At 42.7% G+C, this 18649-nt stretch overlaps 1 protein-coding gene across 2 annotated transcripts; it reads left to right on the top strand.

Moving 5' to 3' along the window:
- The first annotated feature begins 1172 nt into the window (after nucleotides 1-1172).
- Nucleotides 1173-18293, top strand: dhx38 (DEAH (Asp-Glu-Ala-His) box polypeptide 38). 2 transcript variants are annotated; one of them, XM_086174725.1, is made up of 27 exons: nucleotides 1173-1305; nucleotides 1695-2023; nucleotides 2263-2456; nucleotides 4555-4698; nucleotides 4807-4969; nucleotides 5179-5297; nucleotides 5541-5614; nucleotides 5720-5875; nucleotides 5978-6139; nucleotides 6406-6513; nucleotides 7891-8015; nucleotides 8130-8267; nucleotides 8360-8546; nucleotides 8916-9101; nucleotides 9231-9371; nucleotides 10166-10276; nucleotides 11152-11268; nucleotides 11382-11489; nucleotides 11579-11691; nucleotides 11896-12104; nucleotides 13397-13551; nucleotides 13805-13960; nucleotides 14463-14597; nucleotides 14854-14979; nucleotides 15070-15165; nucleotides 16112-16233; nucleotides 17687-18293. In XM_086174725.1, exons 2-27 carry the CDS (start codon nucleotides 1698-1700, stop codon nucleotides 17766-17768), a joined length of 3753 nt encoding a protein of 1250 aa, XP_086030851.1. In that variant the 5' UTR covers nucleotides 1173-1305; nucleotides 1695-1697; the 3' UTR covers nucleotides 17769-18293. The 2 variants fall into 2 exon arrangements, with proteins under 2 accessions (XP_086030851.1, XP_086030852.1); XM_086174726.1 differs by having other exon boundaries at nucleotides 2266-2456.
- Nucleotides 18294-18649: the final 356 nt, after the last annotated feature.

Here is an 18649-nt window from a genome sequence, read left to right on the forward strand (position 1 = left end):
CATAGAGCAGCAAAGAGGTTAGAGAGATGACCACCATGAGCATAACATTTAGATGATTTAGAAATAGAAAGAGTTGAAAAGCACCTGTGGTATAAATGTGTGTGCCTATTCACAGTATGTTTGATTAAAAAAAAATATAAAATCATAAAGAGTCAACACCAGAGGGTCATAGCGGAGACATAATCTGTAGAATAGGGTTTTTTTTAAAGCTTTTCAATTTTTTAATAAATACATTTATTTTTAAATTTGAGTGTTGGCCAGAAGAGTGATTTAAGAGAATAAATGTTTTTTAAAGAATTCTAGGTTTTGGAAAAAATAGATTATTTTTAACTTTTGAATGTTGGCTAGAAGAAAGATTCATTATTTCAGTCATCCCAAAAAGAAAGGAAAGATAACCTAGAATCACGACTATATGATTTTGGCAAATAAGTCATGTAAGTTAATGGAATAGCTTTGAATTGTTTTTGCAGAAGTGTTTGGAGAATTTATTATCATCATTAGTAGTAGTAGTAATAGTAGTGGTAGCCATCCATCCATCCATCCATCCATCCATCCATCCATCCATCCATCCATCCATCCATCCATCCATCGTCTGCTGCTTATCCTATTATTATTATTATTATTATTTGTAGTAGTAGTAGTAGCATCCATCCATCCATCCATCCATCCATCCATCCATCCATCCATCCATCCATCCATCTATCCATCCATCCATCCATCCATCCATCCATCTTCTGCTGTGCATCCTACTATTATTATTACTATTAATATAATTATGATTATAATTATAATTATAATTAAACGTATAATTATCATTATTATCATTATTATCCTAAGTGGAGTAAGGTTCTAGTTGGTGTTATTTAATATGATTACCCTACATTAAATAAAACTAGATAACATCACAATTGTCACTCCGCTGTTCGTTTTCTTGATTGTGAAAATAAAACGCCTAACCTGTTTTGGTACACTGCGGACACCATACTTGCAATTCAGCGGTTTCACCTCTACGACAATTCGCATCGACGCACGGCGCTGGTGACGTCAACCCAAAAGGTCCTTCTGGTTACGTCATTGTCAACAGGATCCTGGGATAGCAATGGCTGCTCCCTTGTCTGTAAATAAATGCGTTGACTTTACGCGAGCTGCGGTTTAAACTTTAAACAGTGTATCGAGGACGTATTAACTCCATAAGAGAGTTTCTACACTTAAAGGCTTAAAGAAAAAAGAAGATACGGAGCTTTTTGTTGCCCGGCCCTTTCGAGACTGCACTGTTAGCTCTTGAACTAGCTAGCAGCCGCCAAGGTAGATCTCCCTTCTTAATGTTTTCACATACAGATTCAGACTCCCCACCCACGACTTTTTATACGTTTGCCTTGTCGCAAGGCTCTAGCGGTTTATGTAACATTGTGCAAGACTCTTATTACAAACCCGTAATATCAGAAGTCTCCGTTACGATGTGTTCATAATAGGAAGGCCTGCTTGGGCGTCCTTTTTTTGAAAATCAATTAAAAAAAAATCAATGTATCTGAGTGCTAGACTGTAAACCCGGAACTGAAATGAACCGCCAAAATGCACTGAAGTGTCAGGTGTCCAACCTTTACTCAATAGAGGTTGTGCAGATTATTTTGTCATACCATGTTATTGCGAAATTATATTTTGTCTAATAACACGCATTTTCCCCCTGCAAACAGATAATGGATGATGATGAATCCATGCACAGGCTGGAAGGGACAGATTCAACCGCTCAAGTTGGAGGACTGATAGTGAAGAAGAAGAGTGCCACTGCAGAGCCCCATGTTTTTCGAGCTCCAACTCCGCGCACCTCTCTGCTGGGCCTAGATCTGCTGGCGGCCCAGAAAAGGAAGGAGCGGGAGAGTAAGGAGCCGGCAGATGCCAATGATGATGAAAGTAATCGAAAGAAATCAAAGGTTTCCTCCTACAAAGACTGGGAGGAAGGTAAAAGTGATTCTGGGTCAGATGACGAAGATGATGAAAACAGTAAACAGTCAAAGAAAGAAAGGTAAGTTAAGTAAATTAACAGATGATAAATGAATGGAAAAATCCAACAAATGTTCTTGGTAAATTGTCGTTAGTCACTGACAGTGTAAAATGATTTGTATGCCACAGACAGTCCTTTTAATCATTAAAACAAAACTGGCCGCTGTGCAATGTTTTAAAAATAGCTAGAAATCTTATTAAATTAAGTTGCTTTTATTCATTTACTCTTGGATGACTTATCTGAAATGCTGGTCTTGCCAGCAGGAAGTATCGTACAACTGGCTCAGAGACGCCTTCAAGTCCTGGAGGGGTCAGCGAGGAGTTCCGTCGCCGACACCAACAGAGAGAGAAAGACAAGCGTGAGCTTGGAGTCTATGCCTCCTCCAAAGAGGACAAAAGCAAGGAAAGAAGAGAAAGAAGTAGAGATAAGGGCAGAGAACGACGGAGCGAAAGAGGTGATTCTTATGATCAAGATTGTTTCGTTTGTTGTGACAGGTACAGTAAATTAATGTAATATCCTCACATGATGGTCTAGCGCAGGGGTCGGCAACCCGTGGCTCTGGAGCCGTATGCGGCAGTTTCATCCTTACCCTGCGGCTCCGAGCGGCTTGGGAAAATAAATTATAAGTATTTAATTGAAGTGTATTTTATTTGCGTTAGTTCCTTTTTTTAATGTTCGTTCTAAATTGAAAGATTGTTGTGATCTTGAAATATTGAAATAAAATTATATCTATTATTTTTCGACGCTCAAAATATATATCACACTCGCGGAAGCCGGTATACCCGCCAAGACGCCATCAATTTGTCGAGACTTTAAACCACAGGTAGGCAAAATATGAAAAAGCAATACATACACCGGTACCTTTATTTTAAACGTCAAAAAGTAACTGCGGCTCCCAGTGTTTTCTTTTCCATGGAAACTGGGTCCAAATGCCCCTTTGGGTGTTAAAGGTTGCCAACCCCTGGTCTAGCAACATCTTTGATCCAGTGAAAATTGTAGATATTCAGTGGATACAGCCTTCCATGTGTGAGTGAATTTGTTTGGAAACTGATCAATGATAAATGGGATTATTATTATAATAGTTTACACACAAACATTTAATTCCGTAAATCCTGCTATATAAGCCGCTACTTTTTTCACACGCTTTGAGAAATGAGATGAGATGAGATGAGAACAACTTTATTAATCCCGAAGGAAATTGTTGTGCCAGAGTTTCAAGTAAAAAACATAACAGTAATAGATAATAGTAGAAAGGAGGAAGAATAAGAAATACAATGAAATATGAATTGTCTTAACTGTTAGCTGTAACTACAAAGATTGAAGATTCCCTGCGGCTGAGGGAAAAATTATTTAGGCTTTTACAACAACGTGGCTAATGTATGGATTTTTATAGGGTAATTAGGGTAAGCTTTCGTCTGCTAACACCGTCACGGTGGACAAATGAAACTATAGGCAAACCTGCTCGCATTTATGATAATTCTTCAGATCAGCTTTTTGCACACACCCCCATCATGAAAAAGATGCGCAGAAACGCATTTGATGCGGCTTTCCAGCTGAAAGCGATCAGTCTGGCTGTCCAGGAAGGAAATAGAGCTGCAGCACTCATTTTCAGTATCTGTTCTGAAAAAAAACATTTGCGGTATATACCGGTAGTTATAGATGTTGCCGTCATGTATTTTATTGAAAGTTTTCAAAAAAATCTTTCCTGTAACATCCTGCTGCAGTAATATCTCATATTTCGACGGGGAAACCTGGGGGCTTATAGACTAGTGGGGCTTATTTATGGACAATTTCTGTATTCTTATAAAAGTGATTAGGTGCGGCCTATATATGGGTGCGCTCTGTAGTCCGGAATTAACAGTAGTTGCAAACAGGCTTGACTATCAGTGTGTTAGGAGTAAAGCTATGATCATTTCTGTGACAACAGTAGGTTTAATGTTTAGAGGACACTTAAAATACGGCAGCTCCACTCCACTGCTTAAAGCTAAATATCTGTCAAATCTTTTTAATTGAAGACACATAGAGCAGCAAAACGTTATAGAGGTGACCACCATGAGCATAACTTCTAGATGATTTAAAGATTGAAACACTTGAAAAGCACCTGTGGTATGTATTGTTGAACCAGACCAGGAATCTGGTTAAATTTGGATCGTGAGATGAACTAGGAAGATGATCATTATAATTTATCCTTTATTAATGCCCGAAGGGATATTCGTTTTCTGCAATTAACCCATCATGGATTAACCATGAGCATTAGGCGGCTGTCCACCAGTGACAGGGAACATTAGGAGGAGTCTGGAATCGAACCAGACGATTGCTCTACCCCCTGCGCCACACAACTCATAATGTAAAAGCGCAAAGTGGGCAGACTTTACCTGCAGGATGAAGCACACAACAAAGGAAGAAGTGGCATCAATAAAAACAATGCAGACAAACAAGAAAGGTTCACATTGTGATTTTATTTATATATACTGTATATGAATATAGAGCGAGAAAGCGAGAGAGTGGCTGATGGTGGGAATAATATAATGACTGCTGTTTCCCATTTTCAGACGATAGAGAGAGCAGTTATAGCCGTAGCAGCAGCCGGTCACACCATTCTGAGCGCAGTGAGCACCAGAGAGATGGATGGTCAGATCGCATCAGCCGGGGGACCAAGCGGGATGAACCTCACACACCACAGCAACGCCCCAGAGGTAGCGTGGATGTTTTTTTTTCCGATTTGCATCCATGGATTCGAGGCATGATTGGATCAAAACACCCATCTTGACTCTGGTTAACTAAGCTGCCTCATGTGTGCACAGATGGTTTCACGCCCTCCCGCTCCAACTGGGACGAAGACGACAGTGGTTATGGAAGTTTACGGATTTCCCAGTGGGAGTCTCCGTCTCCAGCTCCGTCTACAAGAGAATCCGACCGCTCAGAGCGTATCCATCTGTCAGGCAGAGAGAGTGAAAGAAGGGACAGGTAGCCGGTGTTCATCGTTCATGAAAATATATCAGCATCATATAATCATGATTTCGCACATGCTTTGCATTTCCTTGAATACATTTTTTTACTTCGCATCATAAACATTTTTAATGATGTATAGCCATATGCTTATTGTTGCATTGTGTTTGTCAGACTTGTATCTGATGAATCTGATAATATGCCCCTTTTCCCCTCTTGTGTTTTAGATCGATCAGAGGTCGTTACACTTCTGACACACCACTGCCTACCCCGTCCTACAAGTACAACGAGTGGGCCAATGAAAGAAAGCATTCGGGCTCTACTCCACGATTATCACAAGGAAAAGGTAATATTAAGCTTCCCTCTGGGTGTTTGTAGGACATCGAAAAGTCAAGACAAGCATGAACAACCCCATGGTACGCATAACTGGAAAAGCAGGGCTCTGCTATCAATCTGTGAATGCAGAAAAGTCCTCCTTAAGCAAGAAGCAGACCATAATCGACCTGAATTGGGAACTTAACGACTGTGAGTGGTATAGAAATGGTGCCATATACATTTTACTTAAGAGTTTATTTTTTTCCAATGTCAGGGAGAAAAGATGGCAATGGAGGCATCTCATTTGAAAATGAGTCTGAGAAAGAGCAGTGGGAAGAAGACCAGAAGGTAGGTGGCACGATCAAGCTGTAACAACCTTCAAATCCTGCATCATAACTAAAGTTCCAATTATAGCTTTGCTTCAGATGTTGCTAACAGTTACACTGTTTGCAGCAAGCAGACAGAGATTGGTACATGATGGATGAAGGCTATGATGAGTTCCACAACCCCTTCACTTCCACGTCTGATGAATATGTCAAGAAGAGGGAGCAGATTCTTCAGAAACAGACACAGAAGCGAATATCTGCCCAGAGACGTCAGATCAACGAGGTATGACACAGATATCTCATCCACAACATCATCCAGCACTTTGCACCATTATCTTTGTTTTTGCTGATGTGTTTTTTTTTAACGAGGTTTTGTGTATTTTAGGACAATGAAAGGTGGGAGACCAACCGTATGCTGACCAGTGGTGTGGTGCAGAGGCTGGAGGTGGATGTAGACTTTGAAGAGGATAATGCTGCAAAGGTTCATCTACTTGTCCACAACCTGGTCCCCCCCTTCCTGGATGGGAGAATAGTATTCACGAAACAGGTTTGTGAGGCCGAGATAAATTGTTCTTCAACTGGTGGGCTATGACTAAATAATTATAAAAAAATATTTTTGAACATGTTTGTCTTGGCTACATTTTATGTGCCACGCTTATAGCAGATAAGAAGCATGGTCTTTGACAGTTTAGGTCAGGAGCACCTCCATCAGATAAGCTATTTTTGAAATATTTACTGACAATCATGTTTTTTGAAACTATGCACTTTGATGTTTGTGCTTATGACTTGTAATTTTGCTATACCTGTTTGCAGCCTGAGCCTGTCATACCTGTGAAAGACGCAACCTCTGACTTGGCCATCATTTCCCGGAAGGGCAGTCAGCTTGTTCGGAAACATCGCGAGCAGAAAGAGCGCAAGAAGGTATGTTGAATCATTCACCAAATTTCACCAAACACGGGTTAAAATAAAAACTATTGGAAAGGTTGAGCAATAGCATGTCGCTTATCTTCTGAACATACAGGCAGATGGTTAATGACCATGGTTCTGACGGGGGCTTCTTACTACAATAAGGTTTTAGAAAGGTTTGTCAAGGCTTTACAAAGCTTGATCATCTATCACTCACACCCCAATATTGTGCATTTGAACTTTGAGATCTGTGTGTGTGTGTGTGTGTGTGTGTGTGTGTGTGTGTGTGTGTGTGTGTGTGTGTGTGTGTGTGTGTGTGTGTGTGTGTGTGTGTGTATGGGGGGGGGTTGTGTTTTGTTTTTCTTTCTCTATTGTTTTTCCAACCCATCTCTGTCACCTTTAATGTGAACAACAGAGTGAAATGCTATGGATTCCCCCTGACACTTGATCCAGATTGATCCAGGAGATTTTTTTATTGAGTCTTCCGCTTGTAGTAGGAATAGAGTTGTGCAACAACTGACTGCTATTACGTAAATTATTTAATTCCAATTACAACAGTGTTTCATTTAAGGTGACTAAAGCAGATGTTTATAGAATTTTCAATTGATAATTAACTTTCCAAGATGCAAGCATAGTCTACTCAATGATTCACAGCATCCCAGTCACCTAACGTCTCCTACATCATCTATCTAGCTGACTCTCGACTTATCATGCATATGTGCCATACTGAGTCACACATGCTAGCAGGCCCATGTGGTGTGAAGGGGTTTGACAGCTGCATGTGTTGTGATATATTGTGAAAATTCCAACAGGATGTAACAAGTGTGCAAGTTCAACTTTGGCAGTGCTATTAAAAATGAAACATGCCATGTTTTAATATGATCATTGCTTTCCCTTGACTGAGACCTTGTTCCTATTAAGATCATCAAATCAAATATTATGGCTGCATCTTATTCTATTTACATCATTACCCAAAGATATGAATATTGTCTGTTTGAGCTGAATGATTGATTTACAAGAAGTTCTTCCAAATATTTATATTTCTGTCGGATTAAACTTTGTGGTGTGGTGTGGTAAAATACTAATACTCTAGTAGGTCACCTCCATACTTTCCTGAGAAATGTTAATGGGATTGGTTGGTTTGCCTAAGCCTGCTTGATAATGTCAGGGCTGTCTGGCATCATCACCTCCATAAATAATATATGCATGATTGTCTCACCTGGTCATGAGATGGCATTTTGTCCACAAATCAGCATCAGCCAGGCGAGCACGTGTGACCTGTGGTTTACCGACCTCATCTGTGTTAAGTTAAAGACTGAGCATTTTATTTATCTCTCACGTCCGATGATGTAACTAATTTAACCCTTACGTCCGAACAATTTATTTTGACAGGCACAGCACAAGCATTGGGAATTGGCAGGCACCAAGTTGGGGGATATCATGGGTATTAAGAAGGAGGAGGAGGAAGACACGTCTGCAGGCAAAGTAGTCGGAGAGGATGGCAAAGTAGACTACAGGTTGGTGGATGGTATATTTCACTCGGTTTCTAAACGCGTGGTGTTTACTTTCACGGCTTTGGGTTCTTACTTGCCTTAGTAATTGCCGCTGTTTGTTTTCTGTCTACGTTATAGAGCAGAACAGAAATTTGCAGACCACATGAAAGAGAAGAGCGTCGCCAGCAGTGAGTTCGCAAAGAAGAAGAGCATCCTGGAACAAAGACAGTATTTACCCATCTTTGCTGTCAGACAGCAACTGCTTAACATCATAAGGTATCAATACCCATTCAGATGATGTAGTTCTAATAAACAGATATGTCTTGATAAGGAGTATATAACAATGTATGTCATCTGGCCATCCTAAGGGACAACAGTATAGTCATCGTGGTTGGCGAGACAGGCAGTGGAAAGACCACTCAGCTGACCCAGTACCTTCACGAGGATGGCTACACTAGCTATGGCATGGTGGGTTGCACTCAGCCCCGAAGAGTGGCGGCCATGAGTGTGGCCAAGAGAGTCAGCGAGGAGATCGGCACCAATCTGGGAGAGGAGGTGAGACAGCATGGCCCGCCTCCGGCAGCACTCTACCTCTGTGTACAGTTTCTTTATCTAAGGTTTGTGAAGAATATGACCGTGAAGTTTGAAATGATAAGCCTTGGATGAAAAGAAAATATCTCTTATATTGCAGATTGTGTGGCATAATGAAGAGTGTGTTAAAATAGTTTTTTATTTATTGCTTCATTCTTCTGCTTACTGCTCAGTTTGAGGCTCCGCAGAGCAGTGTAATACTACCATCTGGTGGATAAAAGAGGAACCGCATCTTATGGGTTTAGCAGTGTCTGAGACGATTTGCTACACCAAACAGTGGTTAAGTCAAGGCCATGTGACTATTTTCTGTGGAAAATCTTTGTTTCCCCGTAGGTGGGCTACGCCATTCGGTTTGAGGACTGCACATGCGAGAAAACACTGATAAAGTACATGACAGACGGTATCCTGCTCAGGGAGTCACTGAGGGAGTCAGACCTGGATCACTACAGTGCTGTTATCATGGATGAAGCCCACGAACGTTCCCTGAACACAGACGTGCTGTTCGGCCTGCTTCGAGAGGTCAGTTGATGCAGATGGACTTCCTACTGGGGGACACTGTTAAAAAAACACATTATGGGTTGTTTCATTCAAGCCAAGTGTGACATTATAACATGCAGCTTATTTTAGTTCTCTCATATTCCCTGCTAGGTTGTATCCAGGCGGACAGATTTAAAGCTTATAGTTACTTCTGCAACTATGGACTCCGACAAATTTGCAGCATTTTTTGGCAATGTCCCCATATTCCACATTCCGGGAAGAACTTTTCCCGTCGACATCTTGTTTAGTAAGGTATGTGTGTTTCTCTTTGTTATTTCTCCCCCCTCCCCGTACTTGCTGAAACATTTAGGCTAAGGCTTTCAGTCAAGTTGCTTCCACTCAAGTCTAATGCCGAGCAATAGTCATTTCTAAAGCAGCTGTCGTCGCTTGTAAAACTAATGACTATAACCAAAGTGGGGTGCAGAATGAGAACATGAGATTTGGAAATGAGCACTCTTTAAGGACAAACTGCAAATTTTCCTTGCAGATCTGTCAATGTGATAGTGTTTCCATGGTGCTGCCATGGCTACTCAATAGTTTATAATGTCATTCACTGTATCACAGACCATACAGGTACAGAAGAGGCCGCATGATATTCCACCAGATGAGGACAGATGTGCAGTCTTATGAATAAATGAATAATTTAATAATCTATTAATTTAATACTATAAATGGCTAATTGTAGAAAGCAGTGTGCAGCGTCTCCATTCCCGGGCATAATATGGCACCAGGTTAATAAAGCTGAAAGGTTACTCAAAACACACTTTTTACTGAAATCGTGTGTCCTTGCAAGAGAAAATCCTGCCGCTGCTTTTCAGCAGACTTTGCTTTTTTTTTGTTTTTTTTTTACAGAAATGGCTACAGGTAAATTTTAAGCTGCCAGTTGTCTTATTGTTAACCAAAGTGTTTGGAAAAAGATCTTGTTGCCGGCAATTAGAATCAGAGTCAGAAATACTTTAGGAAATTGAGCAGAAATTTCTTTCGTTGTTGTTTAGAGGTTTTCTCTTGAACCTGTGACAATGTTTGCTGTACTTTTTTCCATTCAGACTCCTCAGGAGGACTACGTGGAGGCAGCAGTGAAACAAGCCCTGCAGATCCATCTCAGTGGGATGACTGGAGACATCCTCATCTTCATGCCTGGACAAGAGGATATTGAGGTGAGAGATATGACACCTAGTATCAGAGAATGGGCTCTCAAATAGTCCTCTGTGAATAAATGCTAAAAAGGCTTGCATTAGTTATCTCAGACTTTTTGTAAGGCTACTCCAGTTCTGCAAGAGCTGAACTGATTCCTCACCTCTGTAATTTACAAATGTGGGCATCATGTTGGTTGACTTCATGCTCACGCCAGGCTGGGTTTGGCACTGGGAGTCCATAATTATGAGTGAAGAGGAAATATTTTGCTAATGAAGAGCTTCATAAATGTGTGGCAGGTGGCAGTGGAGTAACAAAACCAACCTACCGGTACTCACCGTCATGCAGAACACCCTACCAGCCTCTCCTGACATTGGAAAGTGTTGCAGCCCTCTGGTGTTAGTTATTCTAACGCACAATGTCTGATACAAATACGATCAATTGTGACCTTGTTGTATTGATCTGTTGTGCCAGCTTTCTTTCAGGGATTTCTACAATGTTAGATTAAGTAGAGTATGAAGACCAGCAGCTATTCATCCTGAGGTTTGCTTTAGTTCGTGCTAAATCTATAGATTTACGGGAAGGAAAATTTGACTTGACAGATTAGTAAAAGAAAAAGGAATATAAAAATCCGTAAATCAGATTTAGCTCAGGAAAGTGCAATCAGTATGTCCCATAAATACAATTTGAAGGTTAACCTTAACCTTCCATTTAGCTCCTCGCAACATTGTGACAAGTTGATCAGTGGGCCTCTTTTTTTTAAGCGATAATATCAATTAATTTCACAACACCTCCTGGTGGCTCAATCATGTTTTCACCAGTAACTTGATCTAATAAAGTTAAGTTATTCAAATAACAATATTCAACCTCACATAGTTGTGTGATTACTTTCTCGCAGGTGACATCTGATCAGATTGTAGAGCGACTAGAGGATTTGGAAAATGCTCCTGCTCTCGCCGTGCTGCCCATTTACTCTCAGCTGCCTTCCGATCTCCAGGCCAAGATCTTTCAGAAGGTAATCGCACCTCATAATATGTATAAGATTCTTACATTTTCTTTTCGTGTACCCTCGTTTTTCCACGTAAAGCTTGTTTTCTAATGATAACCTCTCTTCCTACACCTGACCAGGCCCCCGACGGCGTCAGGAAATGCATTGTGGCTACAAACATTGCAGAGACGTCACTCACCGTGGACGGAATCATGTTCGTCGTGGATGCGGGATTCTGCAAACTGAAGGTACCCTCTCCCCTTTCGGCGCTTTACGTCATGTCCGCCTTTTCCCATTTTCACCAAACTGACACTTTCTGATTTTCAATTATCCCAAGGTGTTCAATCCTCGCATTGGAATGGACGCCCTCCAAGTTTATCCAATCAGCCAAGCAAATGCGAACCAGCGTGCCGGCAGAGCAGGGCGCACTGGACCGGGGCAGTGTTTCAGGTAAGGGCACCTGTCCTCTTCCACAGGGGGAGGGAGGAGAGTTGAGTGACAGGGTGGCTAACTGTGTTCATGACAAAGACGGTGCTTTGCGTGTGAGTTTGTAAGAATACTTAAGAATATAAAATATAAAATTTAACATTCTTGTGTTATCCCCGCTTAAGAGAAATAACCACCCGCCATTTCATGTCCGTCTCCTCTCTTCAGACTTTACACTCAGAGTGCCTACAAGAACGAAATGCTGACCACCACCATACCGGAGATTCAGAGGACTAACTTGGCTAACGTCGTCCTGCTCCTGAAGTCCCTGGGCGTTCAGGATTTGCTTCTGTTCCACTTCATGGATCCCCCACCCGAGGACAACATGCTCAACTCCATGTACCAGCTGTGGATCCTGGGAGCGCTGGATAACACAGGTGTGTGGCGTGTGAAGGGGGAAACCCATTAGAAGTCCTGGAGTGTAATGAGGATTATGCAGCAAAAATTGAACTGAAAAGGCAGCAGACTGATTTGCAATTATTATGAGCCACCAACATCAAATTAGTTGTTTTGTCTGAGCTGCTGATATTATATTGAACACAGTGTCTATGAAAAAATAATTGTAATTTAAAATGGACAGCTAGACACATGCCTTTTGAGTTTTAATTGAATTAAAGTAGGATTAAGAACAGTCATCCTTGTCCAATATTTTTAAGCCTGCACTCCACTTCCCCTTGAAATAACCAACATCATTTCGAGCGCAAACACTTCAGATAGACAAAAACAAATTTGCTGAAACATAATCCCAAATGGTAAATTCAAACAATTTCTAGATTGTTATATCCAGTAATTTCTCGTACTTTGTACAGTAGTCTAGCGTTTGGTTAGTCATGGGTTTAAGAGGCCGGCCTTTTAATTGAGCTGGGCGATCAAACATTCCCCTGTTTCATTCCCTTGATAAAGAGTAGAATGTGGAAAGTTAAAGAAAGATAAACGTCACTCGCATTTTTGGTATGACTCCAAATTTCGCCAATCCTGCTGCTCTTTAGACAGATCCGTTTCAGAGGGTTTTGTGTGCTGGCGACTCACACTATTTCAAAAGCCTGCAGCTCCGTTATAAGCCGCTGCCCGGCGTCTCCAACGCCACCAACACAGGCAGATTGGCTCCTACCAAAGATGATGCCGACACTGCAAACGGGCCCGTGGTGAGGCAATTGCGGGTCTAGCCGTCAGAGTAATTGCCTGGTAACTGATCCCGTGTTTGATTTTACTCGTTGGGCCTCATTTCTGTCTCATCCTTAGCCAGATTCCGAAGGATTTAGGGATTTGGGGATAAGGGGGGGGGCGGGTGCTTTTGATGATTCCCTGTATGGTGTGTTAACAGCAGATTATCTCTGATTAAGGCTTACCTGCCCCAAACTGGCTGCTCTGCTTCTCTGGTTTTTCCCCTCCGTAAGCTTCTTAGACTCTGTCGTCTAATCATTTATATCAGAACCGGCAAAGTTTTTGATCTTGCTCCTTCTTTTGCTGTAAGTATTCTTAACTGTCAGCAGTTCATCCTCCTCTTTCACAGTGACAGACAAATAAGTGTCATATAATGCCGGCTTCTCCTTCATGGCGCCAGGCTCCTGATGGAAGAGAAGCTAGCCTGCTCATTTCGTCCTCCACGTTTCAGTGTTTTATAACTTCCGCTTGCTCTCTCTCTTTTTATTTTCTTTTACATGCACAGGGGCTCTGACACCAACAGGGAGGATGATGGTGGAGTTCCCCCTGGATCCAGCCCTATCCAAGATGCTGATCGTGTCCTGCGATATGGGATGCAGCGCAGACATCCTCATCATCGTCTCCATGCTCTCCGTGCCAGCCATCTTTTACAGGCCAAAGGTACAATGCAATTGAAACTGTTTGCTATTAAAAATGTCATTCGAAGTGTCCGAATGTGTCCTTAATACTGGTAGTGTCAGACGGACACAGACTCCGGAAACTTTTGACAGGTTTCCGTAACCGAGACAAGCCTCAAGATCGGGCTATTGGTTCTGATGTGTTAGAGGGATCCTATTAAGAGTTTTATAAAGTTTCATATCTCATATATGTGTTTTATTGGCTTGCCAAAAACATGCGGTATTTCTTCCCGCAGGGACGCGAAGAGGAGAGCGACCAGGTGCGGGAGAAGTTCTCCGTGCCAGAGAGCGACCACCTCACATACCTCAACGTGTACACGCAGTGGAAGAACAACAACTACTCCGGCATCTGGTGCAACGAGCACTTCATCCACACCAAAGCCATGCGCAAGGTCAGATTCTACAGACCGGGATGAAATGAAAAATATGAAAATAGAAAGAAATTAATAAATCCAGCATTTCTGAAGTAGCTATGAGAAGACAATCTATTATCTTTCTAAATTAAAAGTCAGTTTGTTTGGCATCCCAAGTGTATCTAAGTAGAGGTTTCCAAATTTACTGTGTAATATTAAAAATTCCCTTCTACGGATAAGTGAATGACAGGACCCATGTTATGATTGCAAATAATTCAGAGCAAACCTAGCGATATGGTTGTTTTTTTGTTTTGGTCTTTTGCCATGGCAAATTTTCATGGCTGACTTATTTTGTATGCTAATATTGTGTTACAAAACCTAAAATCAAAAGACTATTAATGCTTATTTGCAAGCCAGAAGAGATGTATTCCTATTATTCTATTATTAATTGTTCGTGCTTCAGTGGACAGGCTAACAGAAATGTATTCAGTTTAAAAGTCCCCCAAGGCTGTATCTCTTCCTGTCTCTGTTTGCGGTGCAGGTGCGTGAGGTGCGCTCCCAGCTGAAGGACATCATGGTGCAGCAGAGGATGAGCCTGATCTCCTGCGGCTCGGACTGGGACGTCATCAGGAAGTGCATCTGCGCCGCTTACTTCCACCAGGCTGCCAAGCTGAAGGTATTTCTTATTTTTTCCCTCATTTAACATGTCCTGTCTCGAGGCAATGGCTGACAGTAGATTCGTAGCAGGGTAATTAAATTGTCATTTCAGATCTCCTCTGGCCTTGGCTTAACAACGCAGCATAAAAAAAAAATCGAAAGAGGGGGAATTTGAAACAGCATTTGGAAAACAATAGCACTTCTGAAATATCCTTAAAATATGTTTATCCCAAACCTCTGGCTGACTATCTTTAAATGATCGTGTCTGCTCCCAGGGTATCGGCGAGTACGTGAACGTGAGGACGGGCATGCCCTGCCACCTGCATCCCACCAGCTCCCTGTTCGGTATGGGCTATACCCCCGACTACATCATCTACCACGAGCTGGTCATGACCACCAAGGTAAAACAAGCTCACCGCGTTGTAGGTGGAATTTGGAAAAATCCGGATCCTCGATTGTGATTTTTATCTTAAAATGTTTTGGCTTTGTAGGAGTACATGCAATGCGTGACGGCGGTGGATGGAGAGTGGCTGGCAGAACTGGGGCCCATGTTTTATAGCATCAAACATGCGGGAAAGAGCCGACAGGTAAGATCAATCTAGCTGCGGATTAGATTTGAGCATATGTATTTGGACGACATTTGATCACGTTACCATCCGCATTTTCTGCGAGTCGCTCACACCAAATGTGGGCTGCACCTGTAGGCTCTGTGAAAGTTACCGCATTCGGCTCATCGCTCCAGCACTCGGGCAGGCAGGCAAACCTTTGTGTTTCATTTCAACCCTCACAACTCTCATTAGTGTCATTTTCAGTTAGTGAGTGACGGGTGAACAAAGAGCCACATGTTTCCTTCAGGAGCCGGCACAGAGCGAGACAAAGATAAGGGGGGGGGGTGTTCTTTTTTTTTTTGGAAACATGCCCTAGGCAGCACTGATGGCTTGCCGGCCATAAAGCAGTGAAAGAAGAGTTTGACTAATCCCAGCTCCGGATCCTGTGCCCTGCAGCCCCTGCCCTCACTCACATACAGTCAGTTGATTGACAAATGCGTAACGTCGTTTCGAGGGACTGCAAATTGACAACAGGACAAAACGGATCAGATTTCCCTGCAGTGCCCCCTCTTTGCTCCATCTGGCTGGACGGACAGTTACCTCACAGTGAAACTGATGGGGTGGGGGAGTCCAGTTTCATGTGTTAATAATTACTAGAGCAGCCAGAGATGGTAGACCATGGCAAAAAGATGAAAATGCGGCGGATTCACAAGCTTTTTTCTCATCTGCTTATCAAATACATCAGAAGTCCAGCAAATAAACCTGAGTTTTTTTACACGACTAAGGATTGTTAAAGCCTGATGAGAAGCATATATAGCACCTGAGCTGCAACCCCTGCCCATTTCTCTCCAGCTCCACCCATTTCCATTTTGATGGAGAAAATAACAAAAAGGCCACATTGGCCAACATGCCAAACTCAGGATAGCCAGTGATGTCAAACTCAACCTGTCCTTCGCTAATCTGTCCATCGCTGTTGCTTCCGCAGGAGAACCGCCGCCGAGCCAAGGAGGAGATCAGCAACATGGAGGAGGAGATGGCACTCGCAGAGGAGCAGCTGCGAGCTCGGCGAGACGAGCAGGAGAGAAAGAGCAACTCCGGCAGCGTTAAGTGAGTCGTCGCCATCGCAGCCACAGCTTCCACCGACGGCGGCCCCCCCGTGGCCCTCATTTTCCATACATAGTCAAGATAGAAACATTTAATTTACCTACGTCGCTGCCAATCCATATCTCCACCCCTCCCTCCTCCCACTCTCTCACCCTTCATGATGAGCTTTTCTCACCTCTGGTCCCTCCAGACGAGACAAAAAGAAATAATATTGACTCCTGGCTGACCCCCATTACTGCAGCAATTTAAATTGTGCCATAGCCGAGCGGAGAACGTGGGGGGGGGGGAGGGGAGAACGTTCATTTTCAAATTAGACCAAAAAATTAATTTCACACCCATTTGTGAGCTTATAGAGAGAAATAAGGTTATAAAGACAAATTTGAAAAAAAAGGACTTTTATTGTAATTAATAAGCTGGTTTATCTATCTAAGTTTGTGTGACCGCGTCGGTGGGAAATCTGTTGGAAATATTCACACTCGAGGAATGGGATTAAGAATTAGATTTAAGTAGGGAAAGTTGGATTTGTGATAATGAATGTGTTCCCCCCCCCCCACGGGCTCTGGGCTGCCTTTGTCCTCCAGCGAGCCTCACGGGCATCTCCTCCTCGCTTCACTGTGACCGAAACATAAAATAAGATGAAACAATATAACATCCTATAACTACAAAGAATTCTTTTGACTATATACTTCTATAAATTTGAGGTACCGATATATCCGCCTGCTGAGCTCCCTCCTGCATGTATCCAAAATCATTTCGAAATTGTCTGAACCTCGCTTGGGATGTGAAGTAAATCACCTGGTGCGCCGAGGCTACCATCACTCATAAAGAGAACGCAAGGGACCGCCGCCCTCCCCCGCTCGCTTTTTGGAAAAAATTGCCAAATTATTGAAAATTGGACCATTTACTACACAATGCTTATCAGTAATGAATAGTGATCACAACCCCAATTTATCGCCGGCTTCTTCAAGACGTAATGCAAATCCTCGCACAGAGAAACTATTCATGTCCACCTGTGTCCAGCTGCTGCGTTTAAACTGGCTGGAGCTGGTGTCTTTTGTGGGGGGGCGGAAAGTGAGAGCGAGAGAGAGATGGAACGCTGTGACAGGAGGGGGTTATGGCCTGATGGCTGGAACTGCTGCAGGTGTGTGCCGACTGCGAGATGAAGGAAACGTGGGCAGTGTGTGTCAGGGGTGTCAAGCTCGCTGTAATTAAAGATGATGGATGACACTGTCACAGACTTCATTATCACTCTCGGCCCGGTCCAGCTGTCTTCGCTGTCACGTGGAGCTGGTCGGGTCAGTCGTCCCATCTGTCTTTTTTTTTTTTTTTTTTTTAATCACAGGTGTTTAATGGTAAAGATGCTGAAGACTGGAGTTCAAACTCAGCCGTGATTAAACCAACCGCGATTCAAACTTTGCACTTCTAATAACTGCCGGATCTCGCTCTCGCTTTTCAGAGGGCTGAAAATCTGTACGCCAGGGCGAAGAGAAGAAGCACCCATGACGCCCAGGCGCACTCCTTCCCGCTTTGGACTGTGAAACACCTCCAGGGGAGTCTGAGCCCGCCAGGCTGCATTAGCTCCCATGCATCTCCTGCAGGCCTGCACCAACCCCCCTCCCCTCGATTCCTCTCCTCAGCATGTCTCCAAGACCTGCAGTTCACCTGCAAACCACTAGAGAGAGAACTTGTATAAGGCAGAGACATCGAACCTTTTGGTCTCCCATCAGCCGGCAGTCGTTTTTTCTGCTCCTCCTCGAGGAGGAAGAGCGGGTGGCTTTGTTGTTTTCGTGTGTTCACCGGTAATCGTTACCACGCGTAGTCACGGCTGAAGCGTTTTTACAGATGTCGCTGTAATTGTGCCTCAGGTAGAATCAAGTCATTTCCACCAGAGCGTCATCAAAATATCTGATAGTAAATAGTGAATTCATTTCGATTCCACGTGTGTATTTACAGTCTGAGCGACACACCGACCTGCAGTCTCTCCACCTGTACTTGTGTCACCAGTGTCTCCATACACCGGAGATCTACTGCAATACTTGACTGTATAAACATAAACAAATGTACCCTTTTCTGTGTTTCGTTTTTCTTGTTTCCAGAACGTCATCCACTTACTTCAGGCGATCAATTTTTTGATTTTCCCTTATTTTTTTTTAATCAGATTTCTTATAAGGTATATTGTTTGAAAAATCGATATTTTTATTTTTTTTTAAGAATGAGTACGCAGCTGTTTCATTTTTTATTTTGTCCTTTGATTCGATAGTGTGCTCTCTTCTGCCCGCTGACCTGCCCAGGCGATCATGCTGATTCAAATGGAGTGACGAAACACATGGACGGACTATTTTGATGGTTGTTGTGGTATGATCTAGTCTTAATATATAGATATATAAATAGAACTGAGACTGCTACACCATCTTTTTTA

The sequence above is a fragment of the Fistularia commersonii genome, chromosome 27, assembly GCF_037954325.1.
Source record: "Fistularia commersonii isolate RoL2024-O1a breed Wild chromosome 27, RoL_Fcom_v1.0, whole genome shotgun sequence".
NCBI classification, from domain to species: domain Eukaryota; kingdom Metazoa; phylum Chordata; class Actinopteri; order Syngnathiformes; family Fistulariidae; genus Fistularia; species Fistularia commersonii.